This window comes from Canis aureus, chromosome 8 (assembly GCF_053574225.1).
Source record: "Canis aureus isolate CA01 chromosome 8, VMU_Caureus_v.1.0, whole genome shotgun sequence".
Lineage (NCBI taxonomy): Eukaryota > Metazoa > Chordata > Mammalia > Carnivora > Canidae > Canis > Canis aureus.
Window position 1 is genome coordinate 51,578,193 of NC_135618.1, and position 19,587 is coordinate 51,597,779.

General features: G+C 36.0%; 1 protein-coding gene across 4 annotated transcripts in view; it reads right to left on the reverse strand.

The window, feature by feature from the left end:
- Positions 1 to 19,587, reverse strand: part of SMG1 (SMG1 nonsense mediated mRNA decay associated PI3K related kinase) — a 107,557-nt gene that overhangs the window by 51,765 nt on the left and 36,205 nt on the right. For all 4 annotated transcript variants that reach the window (XM_077906751.1, XM_077906750.1, XM_077906749.1 and 1 more), the window contains 18 exons: positions 17,491 to 17,616; positions 17,015 to 17,087; positions 15,977 to 16,074; positions 13,605 to 13,778; positions 11,533 to 11,757; positions 10,190 to 10,291; positions 9,051 to 9,320; positions 7,178 to 7,308; positions 6,859 to 7,020; positions 6,296 to 6,414; positions 5,754 to 5,841; positions 5,563 to 5,664; positions 4,975 to 5,115; positions 4,220 to 4,419; positions 3,625 to 3,821; positions 3,310 to 3,471; positions 2,007 to 2,161; positions 22 to 164 (listed from right to left, as the gene is read on the reverse strand). In XM_077906751.1, the coding sequence (XP_077762877.1) occupies positions 22 to 164; positions 2,007 to 2,161; positions 3,310 to 3,471; positions 3,625 to 3,821; positions 4,220 to 4,419; positions 4,975 to 5,115; positions 5,563 to 5,664; positions 5,754 to 5,841; positions 6,296 to 6,414; positions 6,859 to 7,020; positions 7,178 to 7,308; positions 9,051 to 9,320; positions 10,190 to 10,291; positions 11,533 to 11,757; positions 13,605 to 13,778; positions 15,977 to 16,074; positions 17,015 to 17,087; positions 17,491 to 17,616 (2,668 nt within the window). The remainder of the gene's footprint in view (positions 1 to 21; positions 165 to 2,006; positions 2,162 to 3,309; positions 3,472 to 3,624; positions 3,822 to 4,219; positions 4,420 to 4,974; positions 5,116 to 5,562; positions 5,665 to 5,753; positions 5,842 to 6,295; positions 6,415 to 6,858; positions 7,021 to 7,177; positions 7,309 to 9,050; positions 9,321 to 10,189; positions 10,292 to 11,532; positions 11,758 to 13,604; positions 13,779 to 15,976; positions 16,075 to 17,014; positions 17,088 to 17,490; positions 17,617 to 19,587) is intronic.

Genomic DNA, 19,587 nt, shown 5'->3' on the forward strand with positions numbered 1-19,587 from the left:
GTTTAAATTCTGGATCCTCACCATTCAGAGAATGTTTGGGGCTGGCGCTGTTACGCCCGGTGTTGGCTAAGGTGAGAACAGATTTGTCGAAGCTGGAGATGCAGCAATCGACACCCGTCATGGCACACAAGTGCTCCTGGTACTCCACAGAGGCCTTTTCAAACCTGTAATGAAAATTCAAAGTCTTTATTTAAATAAATAAAATCTTTTTTTAAAGAGGCAGTATAACAGAAAATATTAAGTACCTGCTCGCAGTATACACAAAGGCTAAGTAGGAGAATAAATTAAAAAAAAAAAAAAAAAAAAGAGTTCATAGGGGTACCTGGGTGGCTCAGAGGTTGAGGGTCTGCCTTCAGCTCAGGGTGTGATTCTCGTGCTCCGAAGGCAGATGCTCAACCACTGAGCCATCCAGGTGCCCCTAGTATTCTATTGTTAAGGATATAAATTGGAAACACTTTTCTGTACAGTAACTTAGCAATGGAATGTATCATAAGCCTTATGGTCTGTAGCCTTTCTTCTAGTAAACCAACTTGTAGGAGTCAATTCAAAGAAAATAAACACGACTGTAAACTATAAAGAGTTAAGTGCCATAGTGCATTAAGATTAGTAAAAAATATCAAAACTAACCTTACTGTCCAAGAATAAGGAATGTTAAGTTATGGCACACTCACAAAAAATACAACTGTGTCATTAAAAATAACACTATAGAATGTTTAACATAGCAAAATATTTTTTAAAATATTGCTGAGTGACAAAAGCAAAATGAGGTAACCAACAGAAACACAGCTATTTCTGGGAAAAGTGGGGAGAGACTGTATGTGAAAGGAAAAAAAAAACTAAAAAGGCATGTACACCAAAACTAACAGTTATCAATGGCAGATGGAATTATGAGCAGTTCTTTATTTTTCCTACATTTTCTAGATTTGGTAAAACTGACATAAATATATAAAGACTGGGTGGCGCAGCGGTTTAGCGCCTGCCTGGGTGGCGCAGGGTGGCGCACCGGTTTAGCGCCTGCCTTTGGCCCAGGGTGCGATCCTGGAGACCTGGGATCGAATCCCACGTTGGGCTCCTGGTGCATGGAGTCTGCTTCTCCCTCTGCCTATGTCTCTGCCTCTCTCTCTCTCTCTCTCTCTCTCTCTCTGTGTGTGACTATCATTAAAAAAAAAAAAAAAATTAAAAAATAAATATATAAAGACTATTATGGTCATGTTCATTTACCTAGAGAAATCAAATGGGTTTATTTTTTTTTATTTTTTTTTAAGTTTTTATTTATTTATGATAGTCACAGAGAGAGAGAGAGGCAGAGACACAGGCAGAGGGAGAAGCAGGCTCCATGCACCGGGAGCCTGATGTGGGATTCGATCCCAGGTCTCCAGGATCGCGCCCTGGGCCAAAGGCAGGCGCCAAACCGCTGCGCCACCCAGGGATCCCTCAAATGGGTTTAAATGCTGAGTGCACAGGGCTAATGAGCAAGTACTCTAGCCATAAAGGGTAGTTTGTACCAGACTCTGACACAAAAGGTTATTGATTAAGGATCAAGTTCAAAAATATTTATAAAATGACTAGGGAGTGCTTCGTGGTTCAGTCAGTTAAGAGGCTGACTCTTGATTTAGGCTCAAGCCATGATCTCATGGTTATGAGCTCGAGCCCCTCATCCGGGCTCTGTGCTAGGCATGGAGCCTGCTTGGGATTCTCTCTCTCCTCTTCCCTCTGTCCCTCTTCCCTGCTCCCTCTCTAAAAAAGAAAAAAATATTTATAAAACAAGTAATTGGCAGATCTTATTTTAAGGAAGATTTCTTACTAATCCATAAATGAGAGGCATCTAAGTTTGCCTGGTAATTAAAGAACAGACGGAAGAGGACTCCTTGGAAAGTCACTTAAACAAGTTTCAATTGCTGAAACTGAAGAAAGCTGTTCTAACACTTAACAACAATGTTAGCCAGGAATACAAAAGATTTAAATATAAAGACATCCTATCATCTATTTCCTTCCATTCTACTTACCTCCCTTCTGCCTGTTGGGCCACTGAATTTATCCAGAGAAGATTCTTTCCAACAACGGAAGAGGTCCACACAGCAATTCCCTGTATAGCTTCAGGACAATGAAGCTCGCACAGTGCTTCTACCACCATCATGATGGTTACTTCCAATTCACTCCCCTGAAAGTTCATTCAGAAAAGTTAATCATAGACCTGAATAGCATTAAAATTCAAATATCTATTAAAAATTGACAACTACTGATCACAATCTAAGCCCACTTAAAGGCAAATATCCTTAATAATTATTTTTACAACAACGATATTACGTTATTAGCTTAGAATTCTTGAAATTTTACCTATAATGTGTCTACAAGGTAACTGACACACCCTTAACAGCACGGGTGTCAGTCTTTACAAAGACTTGAACTTAAAAAAGTCACCCAAACATTTAAACTGTGGTATCTGTAGGAGTAACCTATGAAATAAATATAAAGCAAAAATTAAATATAAATAACCATGGATTAAAAGAGGATTAATTTGTCTGAATACTGCTTATTGATACTGTGTCTATTTTTTAAAGATTTTATTTATTTATTCATGAGAGACAGAGAGAAAGAGAGAGAGAGAGAGAGAGAGAGAGAGAGAAGCAGGCTGCATGCAGGAAGCTTGATGTGGGACTTGATCCTGGGTCTCTAGGATCTCGCCTTGGGCTGAAGGCAGTGCTAAACTGCTGAGCCACCCAGGCTGCCCAATACTATGTCTAATTAATAAACATTTGCTATTTTTGGATTCCACTTATTGAATCCATTTATAAGCCAGCACTTTCCCCACATATTATAACATTATTACATATATTTTGCATACATTATAAATTATATACACTTTCCTATACATTATACAGTTATTAAAATTTATGATGCGGGTACCTGGCTCAGTCAGTTAAGCATCTGCCTTTGGCACAGGTCGTGATCCCAGGCTTCTCCCTCTGCCCCACCCCCTACTCATTCCCTCAATCTCTCAAATAAATAAATAAAATCTTTAAAAATAATTATGATGAGATTTCTTCTACAAATTTCTAAGAATTACCTATAAAGTTCCAGCTTCTTAAACATAAGTAATATATATTTTGACAGTGTTCTAAGTAGAAAATATGAATAGGTGATTTTGGAAGTTACTGCTTTTACAAAATACTGAATCAAAATCTTTGAAATAGAAATTTTGAATGAATAGAAATTTTAATATTTCATCTATAGATTAAATCATATAAAGGAATTAAGCTCAAAATTTTCTAATCAACAGATTTAAAATTAATTCCTAATAGACTTTACCTGAGATAGATTTGTCTTCATTTCAGTAAGCAAGTCAAAGCCATGTCTCACTGTCACAGCAGGCTGGCCTGCCAACAATCCAACTCTCATAATGGAGAGTCGGATCCGTGTCAGCCAGTCTTGGCAAGTTTGGCGATTAGTATAAAAAAAAGTCCTAATGACCTTTAGAATAAAGAAAAAGAACAGCTCAGGATTGGTTAAGATTCTAGCTAGATGTCTCAAATATACAAGAGTATTGTAATTTCAGCTCTGCACGCACTGCCAGGCTTGCCCATGAAACTGCTACGAAGCAATGCTCAGCCCACTGAAACTAACCTTGGGAGGTGATGTTAATGCATTAGCGCACCCCTCATATGCATTATACATTAACTTCTCCAGATTTTCCAGGTACTGCAGAAGAAGAACAAGTCTAAGCTGGTTGCTACTGTGGCCTTCATCATTGTCTGCAGTTGTCCACTGACTAACATCTTGATCAGGGTTTAACGTGTGAGCTGCGAGACTTCTAATGATACCTTAAAGCAAAGACAGCATTCCAAATTTAAAAGAAATCTTTAAAGATTCTAGAAATTGAGATAATTTCACAAATTCACAATTATCAAGTGTTGTATTTCCATCATTTAAAAACAAAACTCCCAACAGGAAAGATCTTTTATTTTAGGGGAAAAGATGTTTTCCCTATACAAATCCCCGAGTTCTTGAACAAAAGTAGACAACCATGTTGTCGTCAACATAATTGTTCAATGAAAGTTTATTCTAACAAATAGTACCTGAAAGGCTGACAGAGTACTAAAGAAAAACAAAGCATATACTCTCAAATTTTTGTGTTAACAAAGATAATTATTTCTTACTATAATAAGGTTTTGAAAGTATTTGTATTACAAAGGTTGAAAAAGCACAAAGAGCTGATTACCTTCAATAGTCTGGAAGGTATCCTGAGCTCTGCCCAATGGGGTTCTCAACTTAGAGAGGACAGTGAACTGTGCTGCCTCCCAAATAGCCCACTGCCAAAGGACGGCATCTGTCTTTAGAAGATTTCGGGGAATTGTTGATTGGTCACGCTTATCCAGTCTCTGGCAGCTATAGAACAATCTTTCTAACCAATTGTCCTTCCTGGGAAAAGCAGTTTCATATTTAACAATGACAACTTCATTAAAAAAATAATAATAATAAGTTTTTTTCCAAGGGAATAGGAGAAAGGGACTACAATTTTTCCTACTTTAAAAAGGCAAAACCTTTAATACTGAGAAGAATTATATCCATACCTTTCATTGTGAGGAAGTCTTTTACAGTTAAAACAGGATGAGGTATAGTGTGGATAGGTTATTAGGGGTAAATGGCTATTGGGATAAAACATTCACTGCAACTAAGCATCTGCAGAATGTCTAGGTTCCCAGGCCTCTCCCCAAAGCATTCATGACTAGGTCAGAGCAGTTAACTGTCAAACACATTTCATCACTCCATTCTCAAAGCCCATTTCTGCTTCTTCAGATACTATCTTCAAAGCAATTCTTCCTACTGCTGAAAATAAAATTAACCCATTTGAAAAGATATCTCTTTCTACTCTGCCACTCCTGACATATTTTCTCCTCAAAATGGGTGTAAGGTCAAAATATTCAAGTATTTTTAAGTTACTTTCCCACATGAAGGAGTCAAAGAAAACCTTACCCTGTTCTGTGAGAATTCCCATACAAAATAAAACTAATAACATCAGAGAAATCTTGTGGATGGAATGTGTTACTTGGTGCTTTGCTCATGTGACTTCTTAACGCTAAAGAAATTTCTTGAATTTCTGTGTGATTGTTATTGCTGTAGATAGAAAATAAAGTCACTGTTACACAAAATGTTTTAGTTAAAAGGTTACTTCATACTACAAATAGGCTATTTCCTTGCTAACTAAATGTAGAAATAAAAAATAAAAAATAAACATAAAATAGAGATGTTGTTACAAATTGGAAATTAACGTAAAAATAAAGATTACAGTTGCGTTTTTCAAATAACTAATGAGACACATTTCAGCACCATATATATAAATTTTTCAGTGCTTATCATAAACTTCTAAGTTTATAAAACATAAAAAACTTTGTTACTTTCTTCTAGACTCACAATTTGATCCTGTGACAGCTCTTCAATCACTGAGAAGTGCCATAGAAGATGTGATATTAATTCACTAATAGGCAATTTGTACCTTCAAACTAAAGGACTACTGGGCAGTTAAAATAGTGGGATGTATTTGTTCCAACACAATTGTTATACCTCAAGACAACATCTAAAGGAATCGACTTCAACAGCTTTCCAAATGCTTGTCGAATACGAGTTCCACTATGGACAAGTTGAACACGGCAAACATCAACACACCTATGAAAAAATGAAACAGATGATATAATTGTGGCAACAGTTCCAAGTTATTAAGACCAGAATCAGAAGATAAGATCTTTAGTTCATACCTCTGTAAAAGATCGTCCGGCAAAGAAGAGGACAAAGCATGTAGACTGCTGCATGCTTGCAGACAGATATTCACATCTTCAACAAGAGCTATTGAAAATTAAAAGACACTTTCAGCTCGCCAAAAGAAATCATATGCCAGTATGTCTGAACATCCCGAACCCATTCACTTATTCAACAAACAGTAAATGCCTCCTGTGGACTAGGCCCTGCACCACCTAGAACCCTCACTGGCAGTAATATTCGAGAAAATGACACATTCAACAAATCACTTAAAGTCACTATTCTTCACCCCAACCTTTTTCTGAAAGAAATTTTAAAAGTATACGGAATGTACAAACATTCATATGAGCTTAAAAAAAAATGTGACAATCATTTAAAAACAACTTCCATATTAAGAATAAGAAAAAGTGAAGACAGATTACGCACCTGCCATTGAGGTGGGAATTATTCATGTTATAAAAATGTTCAAGTGACTATTTCATTACCAAAGACCTCTTTTATGTGCAGATTAACAAAATTTTTAAAAATCACAGAATCTTACTGTTGGCTAAAAGTCCTTTGCAAAATTTATGGAAAGATGGAAGAGAGAATAAAGGTGCATATGTTTCAGACTTCTTCATTAAAACAGCCACTTCCAAAGCCCAAGTCATTAACAGTTTCCTGAAATACAAAATATCCAGTTGATTTTACATTAAAAAAGAAAGAAAAATTTTTAAAAAATCTCTTCTTACATTGCTTTTGATGTCTTTAAATATCTCAACTAACAAGAAACAAAAACTGAAACTACAGAAATTCCTTTGTCAAAAAGTTGTATGCCTTTTAAGAAAACTTCCCCAAACTAGCATAAGTTGTAGCAAAGAATACAAAAAAAACCCTATAGATACATTCTTCTACAAAACATTGTAGGGTATGGAGGTTTCTTTTCATTCTTTTGGGAAAGAACAAGAAATCCCAGATTAAATAAAGCCATATTTTGACGTGTTTCATAATGAAGAAGCTGCTCTACCCTACCACCTCCATAAATCTTGATTTTTATCCTCAAATTATGTAGCTAAGTTAATAAAAGTTAAGAATACTTAATATTAGGAAATATTATTTAGTTACCTTGTGTCCTGGTTAAGATTATCTTTCTTAAGCAATATTCCCAGGAGATTCAGTATAATTGAGAAATGTTTTTTTGTAGCTGTAGTTACAGTACTGATTACAGCTCCATCAAACAGAGATGGGGATGAAGAACTAAGACTACTAGATATAAAGTGATCGTGCCTGGAAAACAAAAGAAAAATCATGTTTTCATCTCTAATTAAAAAAAAAAAAAAGGCAACTCCAAAATCAACACATATTTTTAAAAATCTATACCATCCTCCCCTATAAAAATGAAAAAAAAAAAAAACTGTTTACAAGTATCTGTACAGTACAGTACCTGGTACAATGAGAATACAATGTGTAGAGCACAGCATACTGAATGGCAGGGAAGTGAACAGCCAGGTCACCGTGCACAATCATTAGATTCTTACTCAGCAGGGCAAAGACGGTTGGAGACAGTGCCCACATCTGATGATGTACAAAAAAAACACAAATGTGTGACTCCTCCAAGATACACTTCAAAATATGTGTATACATTTTTAAAAGTTAAAACGACAAAGATGCCAGGGTGGCTCAGATTATGACCTAAACTGAAATCGAGAGTCTGACACTTCATCAACTGATCAAGGTGTCCCTGAACTGTACACATTAAATGTGAATTGTATAAGTGAATTAAAAATCATAAAGATATTTTCTTAAAAAGAGAAAAAATAAATATTGAGCTGTATTTGACCCACAGATTATAGTCTACTGATTCCTGACCTAAACAAAATCCTCTGTACCCTCCAGTGTATTAGATTGTATCTCCTCAATTTTCCATAGACTACCATGGCAAGGTGCCCTGTCCAACGAGAAAAAAGACACATCTTGCCACTCTTTTTTGTTTTTTCAAGATTTTATTTATTTATTCATGAGAGAGACATAGAGAGAGAGAGGCAGAGACACAGGCAGAGGGAGAAGCAGGCTCCATGCAGGGAGCCCCATGCGGGACTAGATCTGGGACTCCAAGATCACACCCTGAGCCAAAGGCAGATGCTCAACTGCTGATCTACCCAGGAGTCCCATCATCTTGCCACTCTTAAGCCTTTCCCATCCTTCTCTTTTCCTTCTGCTACTAATGTACTCCATTCCACCTAACTGCTGCTTCCTAATCTCCTCTCCCTGCTTCCAGACTGCAAGACAAAAACTTCCTCAAATCTATATACAATGTGAATTCATTAACAACAAAATCTTAAGGTCTGAGTTCACTTTACTGTAGCCTTCCAACATCAGCCATGACTAGCAGTGAGGGGAGGAACTGCTCCATGTAAAGTGACACAAGGTAATCTGATCAGGAGGGCATGCAAATCTAAACATCAAGACTTGACTTTTCCCTCTCTTCTTTCTTAGAAAACTTTGTCCCTAAATTATATCCTATTATTTTTTATTAGAAGTAATGTCTTCCGGGATCCCTGGGTGGCGCAGCGGTTTGGCGCCTGCCTTTGGCCCAGGGCGGGATCCTGGAGATCCAGGATCGAATCCCACGTCGGGCTCCCGGTGCATGGAGCCTGCTTCTCCCTCTGCCTGTGTCTCTGCCTCTCTCTCTCTCACTGTGTGCCTATCATGAATAAATAAAAATTAAAAAAAAAAAAAAAAAAAGTAATGTCTTCCAATCCTGCAAAGTCTAACAAAAAAGGAAAATAAATCAAAGCAATAATTACGAATCAAAAGCAAGATCACTTCAAATTTCTTAAAGGAAAGAAATTTTTATTCTTTTCCATAAAGAAAGAATGCATGAATATTCCTAGAGAAAAGTAGGCAGTCAAAAAGGAAGACCATATGTAAGCACTAACGTTAGTGAAGAGAAAAGCAGGGAAGAAGGAGCTGCATATTAAAAGAACTATACAAATCTGAGCTGTGGAAAATGTTGACGAATTTTTTATAAGCATGCTAGAATACATACAAATTCATAAAAGACATTTTCTTAAAAATAAAACAAACCTAAAATGTCTTATAAGGGTAGTCAAGGAAAGGAAGGAGAAAACGAAATACAATGGCAAGTAAATATTCCTGTTAGTTTTAACGATCCAGGCATGTCCTACTTATAGCAGTGTGTTCTACAGTGACTCTGGAAACACTGACATGATAACAGTAGTAAATAACACAGATACACATGCAATGAAGAGAGGCTTAAGTGAGAATAAAACAAAGCACTCCAAGTATAGACTCACCCCTATTAGGGAGTTTTTGGCATTTCCAATTGTAGTTAGGGCACTGAGGTCAAATATAACTACAAATTTTGCATTGTCTACATTGAATACATGATTTTTAAAAGCCTCATGTTTTATTTCGGAGCAGGCATCAGGAAGTTGTAGACTATGTAGCAGGTTGTTTAGGGCACAAGTCATTTCCCCCAAAATTAATTTATAGGCAGTCTCCAAAACAGGAATATTCTTCAGGCTGAGCACTGCTTGATAAACAGCATGGGCTACGGCAACAACCTTTAAAGAGAGAATTCAGAAAAGAGATAATTACATGGTAAATAAAATTACTAACTATATGATGTGGTACAAATCAACTTTTTTTTTTAATTTTTTTTAATTAATTTATTTATTTATTTATGATAGTCACAGAGAGAGAGAGAGAGGCAGAGACATAGGCAGAGGGAGAAGCAGGCTCCATGCACCGGGAGCCCGACGTGGGATTCGATCCCGGGTCTCCAGGATCGCGCCCTGGGCCAAAGGCAGGTGCCAAACCACCACGCCACCCAGGGATCCCACAAATCAACTTTAAGATTGATAAATTTACTGTCTAGAACACTAAAGACCCAATTTAAAAAAAAAAAAAAAACCAACATTAGGGAACCTACACGTGTCAGTAAGTTAATAAAAACCTTCAAGACTTTATTACAAAGAAAGGATCCTCTAAATTAAAAGTTCTTAAAAGGCCATTTTTTAAAAACAGCCAGTATTAAACACACATAAATAGGGCAATTTATTAAAATTAATTTTCCTCCATCTACTTGGAAAGCCTGTAGTAGTTTTATCTGAGAGCTGACTGAGAAGCTAATAATGAAATTTGTAACATATACAGTATTTCTCAATTTGTAACTTTATAAATAGTTGCTTGTTTTATGAAATTTTAATAAAGCAAACTTAATAAAAACAAATTATGGAAATCTGAAAAGAATGTCTGGCACATCAATCTGACAATCAATAAAGACTAAGTTAAGTGAATCATTATAATCACTATGGTTTTAAAACCAGTATTTATCATCTCATTTCATTTCATTTATGTAGCCTAGTAAAAGCAACTTGAGTCAACTCTTCAATGACTGGAGTTACTAAGTCTCTGTCAGTGCATTACTTACCTCCTTTTCTTTATGATAACGCAAAAATAGTAGTTTCGATGATGGTATGAACAGTTTTTCTACAAATGATGATGGCAGTTTTGTATTTATCTGTTCAACAATCTAAAAGAATAAAAAGAAGTGAGCTATCAAAACACAATAGGACATGGAAGAGCCTTAAATGTGTATTAAATGTGTAACACTAACTGAAAGAAGCCCATGTGACACAGCTTCAAGCCATATGATCCCAAATATGTGACATTCTGGAAAAGGCAAAACTAGGAAGACATTAAAAATATGCAGTTACCCGGGATTCGGGAGGGATGAATAGGCAGAGCATAAGGGATTTTTAGAGCAGTGAAACTGTTCTGTAGGACACTAGAATAATGAATATGTGGCATTATTCATTTGCCGAAACCCACAGAACGTACAATCCAGAACATGAACTCTAAGGTAAACTATGGACCTCAGTTTAGTAACAGGCCAATGTGGCTCATCAACTGTAATAAATGTACCACACTAAAGGAAGATGTTAATAATGAGGGAAACTATTGTGGAAGAGGGTATGGGAACTGTGTACTTAAGGCTCAAATTTTCCTGTGAACCTAAAAGCTGCTCTGAAAACTATTAATTAAAAAAGTAATAGATCTAAATTATATTTTAAGGCCTTAACATTGTGATAGTAAAAGGTCTAGATACCTAAATAGGATACACGTATCTACACTTAAATATGGCTTTTTTTTTTTTTTTTTTTTTTAACGTTGGTAAAGAAAGTTACATTCTGCCATAACTTTGGCAGAAATGTTCGGCAGACTATCACCTATAATTTGCTTTAAAACAATCCAGAAGAGGCAGAGAATCAGAGAGGCCTAGATGAAACCAGATGGACCATGTGTTTCTCCTTACAGAAACAGTATTAAGTATTACAGAGATTCATTATACTATTCTGTTTTTTTAAAAAATATTCTTCAAAATGTCCATAATAAAAGGTGGAGAGGAAGGGGAATATTTATGGCTAGGAATAAAAACTATAAAACAAGTTTCATATGGGAAACAAAACATAACAAGGTCTTTCAAAATAGCTATCAAGTACCCATATAATGTTTATCAGGAATACTAGGTAGTCTTATATGAAAGATAATGTTTCATCAAAAAAAGAAAAAAAAGAGAAAAAGGAATAAAAGCTACACTGAATTCAAACACTAAAAGTAAACAGGTAACAGCAAAAGCAAACTAGATTATATAAATAAGACTAATTAATGCACTCATAAAAAAAAAAGGCCTTCATTTCTTCCACATTAATTTTAAATTTAAGGGCCTAAATAAACAACATATTAAAAAGCAACATAAAAGAATTCACATACCAATGTGAGTAAATTCAAGACTGAGATGATATAATCTGTACCGCAAGTCTGGCAGTTCTCCAGTTGATCTAATCCATATGTAATGACCATGTCACAATGTATAGTCATGCTAGGATCCAAGCTGCCGAGCAAAACACCAACACACTCATTAGCAGCTGTCAACACAGCCTCAGAAAAAAACACTTGGTTTGCAGCCGTCACACATCTCATTACTCTGTACAGAACCTGCAAATGGGGAGAACAAGCAGCTTTTTAAAAAAATTCACATGCTTCCACAGAGCAAGAAAATAGTTTCTATTTAATGCAGTTTCAACTGAAAATTAACTGCCTGCTTTGTCAGCAGTCTCTTAATATTCTAGCTCTCAGTGGCTGAATAAGGGTATCTTTAGTAAAATACACAAAAATGATCTTGCCTAAAAAATTCTAAAGTACTACAGTGACAGAAAATGGAATTTGCCATTCTCTGTTTCTCTTATACCCAATGTCTATCATCCTCCCTCCCCTCATCAAAGTGACCAAATGATTGAAGCTCAGAATTTTTATATTCATGAAATACACCAGTACTTAGAACATTAACGGTATTAACACGGGAATAACCTGCCATGAGAATAATCTTTCTGCAATAAAGCACTTGGGCTTTTGGTAATCACTCTTTTAAAATTAAACATCCAAGTCACCTTAGCTTATAAAAGTTCATGTATTGATGGTCTCTTTGGAAAGTTAAGTCTCATTCATAACATATACCTATTTGAGGATTATGAAAATCGTGTAATTTCCAACCCAAAACCCCACAAAACTATAATAGTATTAACATACTAAATTTCTAATAAAGTTAAGAAAAAACAAAAGTGATACAGTATGTATTTTTCCATAATATTCAACAGTCACAACATTTGGCTTTAAACCTATAGGTTAAAAAGGCCTAAAAGACCTTCATGAAAGAATACATTTATACAACTATCCTGGGAAATAACTGTTTTTGTTCGTTTTACATCTGAGTTTACTGCCTTTATTTCAACACTGACAAGGTCATCAAACCACCAACTTTTTGAAAGGAATAAATAAAATGAGGATATTAAATCATGTTTTTCAGGTTTAAAATATCAAGATGTGGTTTTAATTATGTGTAGGATCTGACATTTCTGCTGAAATACACAATTAACTTACCAAAAATTACATATATCATTAATATCCTACTTTATTTGGCAACATGTGCAACAGAAGTAAATAAAAGTTAGACTTCTAACAGTAAAATTTTAATCATTTAGTATTTTATGACTGTACCATGTGTATTTCACCTTTCTCATTTAAACACAGTACAGTGACAGTTTCATTTCTCATGTCTAATACACTGAGCCACTCACTAGGTCTGTTCCATAACGCACCTAATGTTTGAGGCTGCTGAAGTGTAGTAATCATGCTGCTTTTTATAATTGATCTCAGATGACTACATATTCATAAGTTCCTATATCTTTATAATCTTGGATGTCAGGCTATCAAAGTTGTTTCATCCTGTCATACTCAGAAAAAATTATTTTTGATCTGTAGCATGTTGATTCTTAACATACTGAAAAACTAAACTCAATAACTAAAAAGCAAAAATTAAAACATTATTTTTAAAGATTTTAAAAGGAGGGACGCCTGGGTGGCTAGCAGTTGAGCGTCTGCCTCCAGCTCAGGGCATGATTCCGGGGTTGCCTGTGGAGACGTCTCCCTCTACCTATGTCTCTGCCTCTGTGTCCCTCGTGAATAAATAAATAAATCTTTAAAAACAAAAGATATTAAAAGGATATTAAAAAAATAATGAATCTATAAAGGATCTCATTAGAAAAAAATTTATGCCCATTTTAAAATGCAGTGTAGCCATTCTCTCATATAGAGGGGTGGATAGAAGAGGACAGGATATAATAGGATTCCTTACTTTACTGGCAATTTAAGAAAGCAGCTACATTACGTACATACATACTGAACAAATGAAGGGTTAATAACATGTTCATTAGGTGAAGAGAACCATTTATAATACACAACAATTTTATTTTTGAATGATACTTAAAACTCCTAAAGACACTTACATCTGTTACATATGCCTCAGTAATTGGAGGACCCCGAATTGGGCTGAAGCGTTCCCCAATGCTCCTCACTACAGTACTGAACACCCGAAGAAGTGCAGCCAGCTTTGGTAACGACACTGATGGAGGAGGAACATCTTCATCCACTGACTCCCCAGAGGCCACATGGCTGAGGTCCTAGATGTGAAATCACAGCACTCTAAGTAGGACATTGTTCAAAATAAACAAAAAACTCCCAATTTTTAAGTCAACTAACTTAGCCTATCAGAAAAAAAGAAACATGAAGGATACCTGGGTGGTTTGGTGGATTAAGCACCCAACTCTCAATTTTGGTTCAAGTCATGACCTCAGGATTGTGAGGCTAAGCCCCACATCGGGCTCTGTGCTGAGCATGGAGCCTGCTTAAGAGTCTCTCTCTCCCCACCCCTCTGCCCCTACCACCAAAAAATAAAATCAAATTAAATTAAAAAAGGAAACATAATCTAAATATAAAAGTAAGTTTTACTTCACTAATTAACAAGCCAATACTTAAATAAGGCAAAAGTAACCTCAGTAGATTAAGAAAATAATTTCTTATACCAACTCAGAAAGTATTAGGGAAAAATAAACTCTAGTACATAGGGCAGCCTGGGTGGCTCAGCGGTTTAGCGCCACTTTCAGCCCAGGGCATAATCCTAGGTCTCCAGGATCAAGTCCCACGTCAGGCTCCCTGCATGGAGCCTGCTTCTCCCTCTTCCTGTGTCTCTGCCTGTCTCTCTCTGTGTCCCTCATGAATAAAAAAATAAATCTTAAAAAAAAAAAAAAAGAAAGAAAGAAAAAGAAATTCTAATACATATGTTGTTATGTATAGGTATAAAAGAGCCAGAAACTTTTGCCATTCCTGAATCAGTTTCTGCTAAAATTTTATCCCAGGTATTCTTTGAGCCACTCAATTCAATAAGATTCCCACACCAATATTATGCACAAGAAGGGCAAATGGAAAAGTGTTAAAAAAAAAAATTAGAAAATCTCACCTATAAATCTAGTTAAGGAAACATACTCAAAGGAAAAGATTAGCAAAAAATGGGATACTAGAACCAACATACATCTACATATAATTAAGCACCAAAATAACTGAAGAGAATTACATCTAATGGAAACCAAGGGGGAAAGTTTCTTTTTTTTTTTTTTTTTTTTTTTTTTTAAAGTTTCTACAAACTAGAATGGGCAGCTCCAGGAAGGTAGATCAGCTTTAAAAGTGCACTAGAGGTGTGGAGGCAAAAAAACATGCAGAAGCAATGTGTTCCTTCCTGGAAGGTAAAAACTCTTCTCTGAAAGGCGAGAAATACCATAGAGGAAGCTAAATCATCTTAAGAGGGGCATCTGGGTGGCTCAGTGAGTTAAGCATTTACCTTCAGATCAGGTCATGATCCCAGAGTCCAGGGATCAAGCCCCAGGTCAGGCTCCCTGCTCAGCCAGGAATCTCCTTCTCCTCCTACCTCTGCCCCTCTCCCTACCCGCAACCCCCTCTTCTCGGGCTCTTTCTCTCAAATAAATAAAATCTTTAAAAATCAATCAACCAATCATTATAGGAGCCTCGCACACCAATCAAGAATCATGGTAGATCTGAGTAGGGAAAAACCACAAAGAAGTTCTCACAGAACATGGCTGATTTAAATCATGACCACCAGTGGGCTAGAAAAGCCAAGACCCAATACCAGAGGCATCAGCAGCACCCTTGAAGTTGCCATACTGTGCTTCTATAGCCGCAAAAATTTGCTGAAGCTAAGTCTTATCCTCCAAAGCACGATCCAAGATCCCCAATATATGTAAGAGAAAAGTCTTCAAGGGCTTTTATATAACTTCAATTCACCTTTTAATATTCTTGTGGTATTAAAAAATAAAAATGAACTATAGAACATGTCTTCAGAAAACTACTAGCTAGCAGGATTATTTCAAGCTTTGCAAAATGAGGCCCATTTTCTTTCAATCTTTCTGGTAATTCAGCTAGTAACTTAAAAAAAAAATCTTTAAAAAATTTAAATATTGCAACGGTCTTGTAATTTCTATTAAATGTCAAGTGGTCTGATTCTTTTAAAACAAATCTAGCAGTAATGTGAGGGGCATTTGGGTGGCTCAGTCAGTTAAGCATCTGCCTTCCATCTGCCTTCCACTCAGGTCATGATCCCAGGGTCCTGGAATGAAGCCCCTCATCTCTTCGCAGGGAGCTGCTCTCCTTCTGCCCCACCCCCACCTTGCGCACACACACTCTCAAATAAATAAAATCTTTCAAAATGATAAAATTAAATAAAAAAAATAAATCTAGCACTGTTTAAGACTTTTGTTTTGTTCTTAACTGAAATGTTAAGAAATAACTTAGCTTTTTACATACTCACCTCAGCATATGCTTCCATGTCCTCCAGAAACTGACCAAGAAGAGTGGTAGAAAATGCAAGATCAGCTACCCAAAACGGCTCCAAACTCTGCAACCACCCTAGGAATCATAAAAAAATTTGAAAGTAGAAAAAAACAAAAAATCCAAATTAAAAGTACATCTATAAGCCCTGTTTTTAAAGCTGTCTGGTTTTCAAGTTGCATACCCTTAAAGACATGCCCTCTTTCATAAAATTAGGACTATTAACTGTTAAACATGCTGACCATGATTAACCAAGGTCTCTTTTAATGCTGCAAAAATAAACAGTCTCCAAAAATTAAAACGTGTTACCTTAGTCCTTATTTTTCAGCAGATTTAATATCTATATTGTCAATATACACATGGCTTAGACTAAAATGCCACAATCTACCACCAGACTGGCTTTCTACTACAGAACCCCAACTACCTACGAAAGGTGTCCACTAATCTCCCCAGTGGAAATGGGTCAGAATCTCCCTCACCTTCCTATTTTCAGAAGTCCATTGCACCAATTAAACTAAGAGAAACTCTAGCACCTGAAACAAGCTGAAATGTCCAAATCAGTCATGCTAGTCACTCAACTTAACTCAAAAATAATAAAATAAAATTATTTAGATGTTTCCTCAAACTGATCCATTTGTTTGTTTTTTTTTAATGACCAGAAAAATGAGTCACAAATACCCAGAATCTTTCATTCCACATTTAAGTACACTGCCACTACATGTAGTATCTCCTGCCACCAGCCACACTACAAATGACTCGAGGTAAGTCCTTTTAATTTCTCACAGATGCAACATTACAATCTGTATTTACTCTCCCCTGCCTACTACAAAGTATACAATCTTTCTTTGAAAGGGCAAATTCTGCTAACAAGTAATGTTCATTTATAATAACCAAAATATTTCTGTGAAGCAATTATTTCTCTCACATTATGAAAGAAATAGTATTAATAGCTGGACTTTGAGGAACGAGAGCTCCTTCCGACAATATTTAAATGACTGGCATATACTGAGTAACTTACCAGACACCTGCTGTGTGAGCGAAGGTTTCTGAGTATGATCTATATGCCATCCAACTAATATATCAACTGTATCCTGGGTGGAGACAAGAGAAAAGAGCTAATCATTTTAAGGTCTAACTGCTATTCCTCCTGTGGACCATTTCAGATTAAGAAATCCTAGAAAAAGCACCTGTGTTATACCTATTTGATATTATACAAATTTAGAAAGGGGGAGGGCAGAGGAAGAGAATAATGGATCTTTGTTTATGACCTTGAGGAAATATTTTTTTTTTACATATCTTAAGGTATTAATGTCAGAAAGTACAGATGGTATATACAAAAACAATATTATTGTTCCATTCTATCCTAGACCCTCAAGCATCACTGATTACAATCCAAGAAGCAGAAGCTTTGTTTTCTCTCTGATCCCCAAGGTCCTTAGACACACAACCAATCCTTCACAGCATCAAATGAACAGGGAGAATCAGGGAACTCACCCTAAAATTAGTGCTGAAAATGTGAGGGTAACATCGAGCCACCAAAAGAATGCACTTAACACATTTGCAAAGTAATTCTGGTGTATCCACATTTTCAAGAATGGACTGTAGGCTGGTCATTACAAGCTAAAAAATAAAAGTTAAAACCATGAATATTCAACAAAACAGGAAGAAAACAAGTATGTTGGGTTCATTATTTAAAAGTGACTATCTGGGCAGCCCGGGTGGTTCAGTGTTTTAACGCCGCCTTCAGCCCAGGGCCTGATCCTGGAGACCCAGGATCGAGTCCCACGTCGGGTTCCCTGCATGGAGCCTGCTTCTCTCTCTGCCTGTGTCTCTGCCTCTCTCTCTCTCTCTGTCTCTCATAAATAAATTATAAATAAATAAATAAATAAATAAATAAATAAATAAATAAATAAATGTGACTATTTAGAACCGATTATGAGGGGATTCCCGGGTGGCTCAGCGGTTTAGCGCCACCTTCAGGCCAGGGAATGATCCTGGAGTCCTGGAATCAAGTCCCACGTTGGGTTCCCTGCATGGAGCCTGCTTCTCCTTCTGCCTCTCTCTCTTCTCTTCCCCATGAATAAGTAAATGTTTAAAATAAATAAAATAAAATTGATTATGATACCAAAGAAAATAAAGTCTATAGTTTTAACTCAAAAGTTAAAAACATTTCATTCCACCAAGATTAGGCTGAAAATAGTTTCCTCTTATTAAACGTCTCTTAGTATTATTCCTAAGTAATGCTTGTTCACATTATTCCTAAGTGCTCTCTTTAATATCATAGACTTGATTAACTTTCAAGAACAAAAATTAAGATGTGCTTGGAAAACTTTTCCTTAAAGTACAATTACTTTTCAATTCAAAATTTATAGCAAATTTTATATAATTTATGCTTTAGGATATTAGTACTTGCTTCAAATTTGAATGATTTGGAGAAAATAAGTATGACTTCAACACATGAATGACAGACATGCAGTTCATGTTATCTTTATATATAGATATATTTTTTTAAACAAATATATAGCATGTCACGGATAGAATATTTTACAACTATTAGAAACCATTTTTTCCTAAAAAAGGAAAGCTCTTCTTTATAAAAGAATGAGGTTATCACTACAGAAAAAATGCTAGAACTGGAAAGGCATCTAACATTTCGCACAATGTTATAATCTATATAGATACAGAATATGAATGGGTGCCAAAATCACTGAGTGAAATATAACTAAAAAACAGGATATTCAGAAGGTCTCAAGGTATCATGCCCAGATTACTAATTACAAAAGGAGAAAAAGAAGCCTCCACAATGGAAAGTCCACTCTAGTGGTCATCACCTTAACCAGGTGATCAAACCCTTTTATCTCTGACAAGAAGACAATCTGAAGTTTTGTATCTGGCTGGTGTGATGCAACAGTAAGGATGAACTCAGGAAGTATTCGTGACCAAAAGGTTTAAAATCAGGAAAGAGCAATCAGACAAACCCAGAAAGTAGAACATACAACAAATAAGAGGGACAAAAAAGGTGTGAACCGTTCTAATTAATAGAGATCAAATAGGCACAGCACCAAACAATACGCAAGTCTTGACGGAATCCTGGGTCAGGTGAGACAAAAGCTATAAAAGATATCTTAAGAGCTGAAGTTTGAATATGGACTGCATTATGTAATAAAATTAATTTTCTTAGGTATGACAATTTTTTTGTTATATAAGAGAATAGCCTGGCAGCCCCGGTTTAGCGCCGCCTGCAGCTCAGGGTGTGATCCTGGAGACCTGGGATCAAGTCCCAGGTCAGGCTCCCTGCACGGAGCCTACTTCTCCCTCTGCCTGTGTCTCTGCCTCTTTCTCTTTCTCTCTCTCCCTCTCTGTGTCTCTCATGAATAAATAAATAAAAGAGAATAGCCTTATTCTTAGGAGTTGCATGTTAAAGTATTATAGGGTGAACTTCATGTGTAATTTATTTTCAAATGGTTCAAAAAAAATATGCATGCCTTTGTGTGTAGAAATAAAACAAGTGTAGCAAAATGTTAGTACGTGACAAATCTAGATAAAGGATATATGGGTATTTATTGTACTGGTCTACCTGTTTTCCTGTGG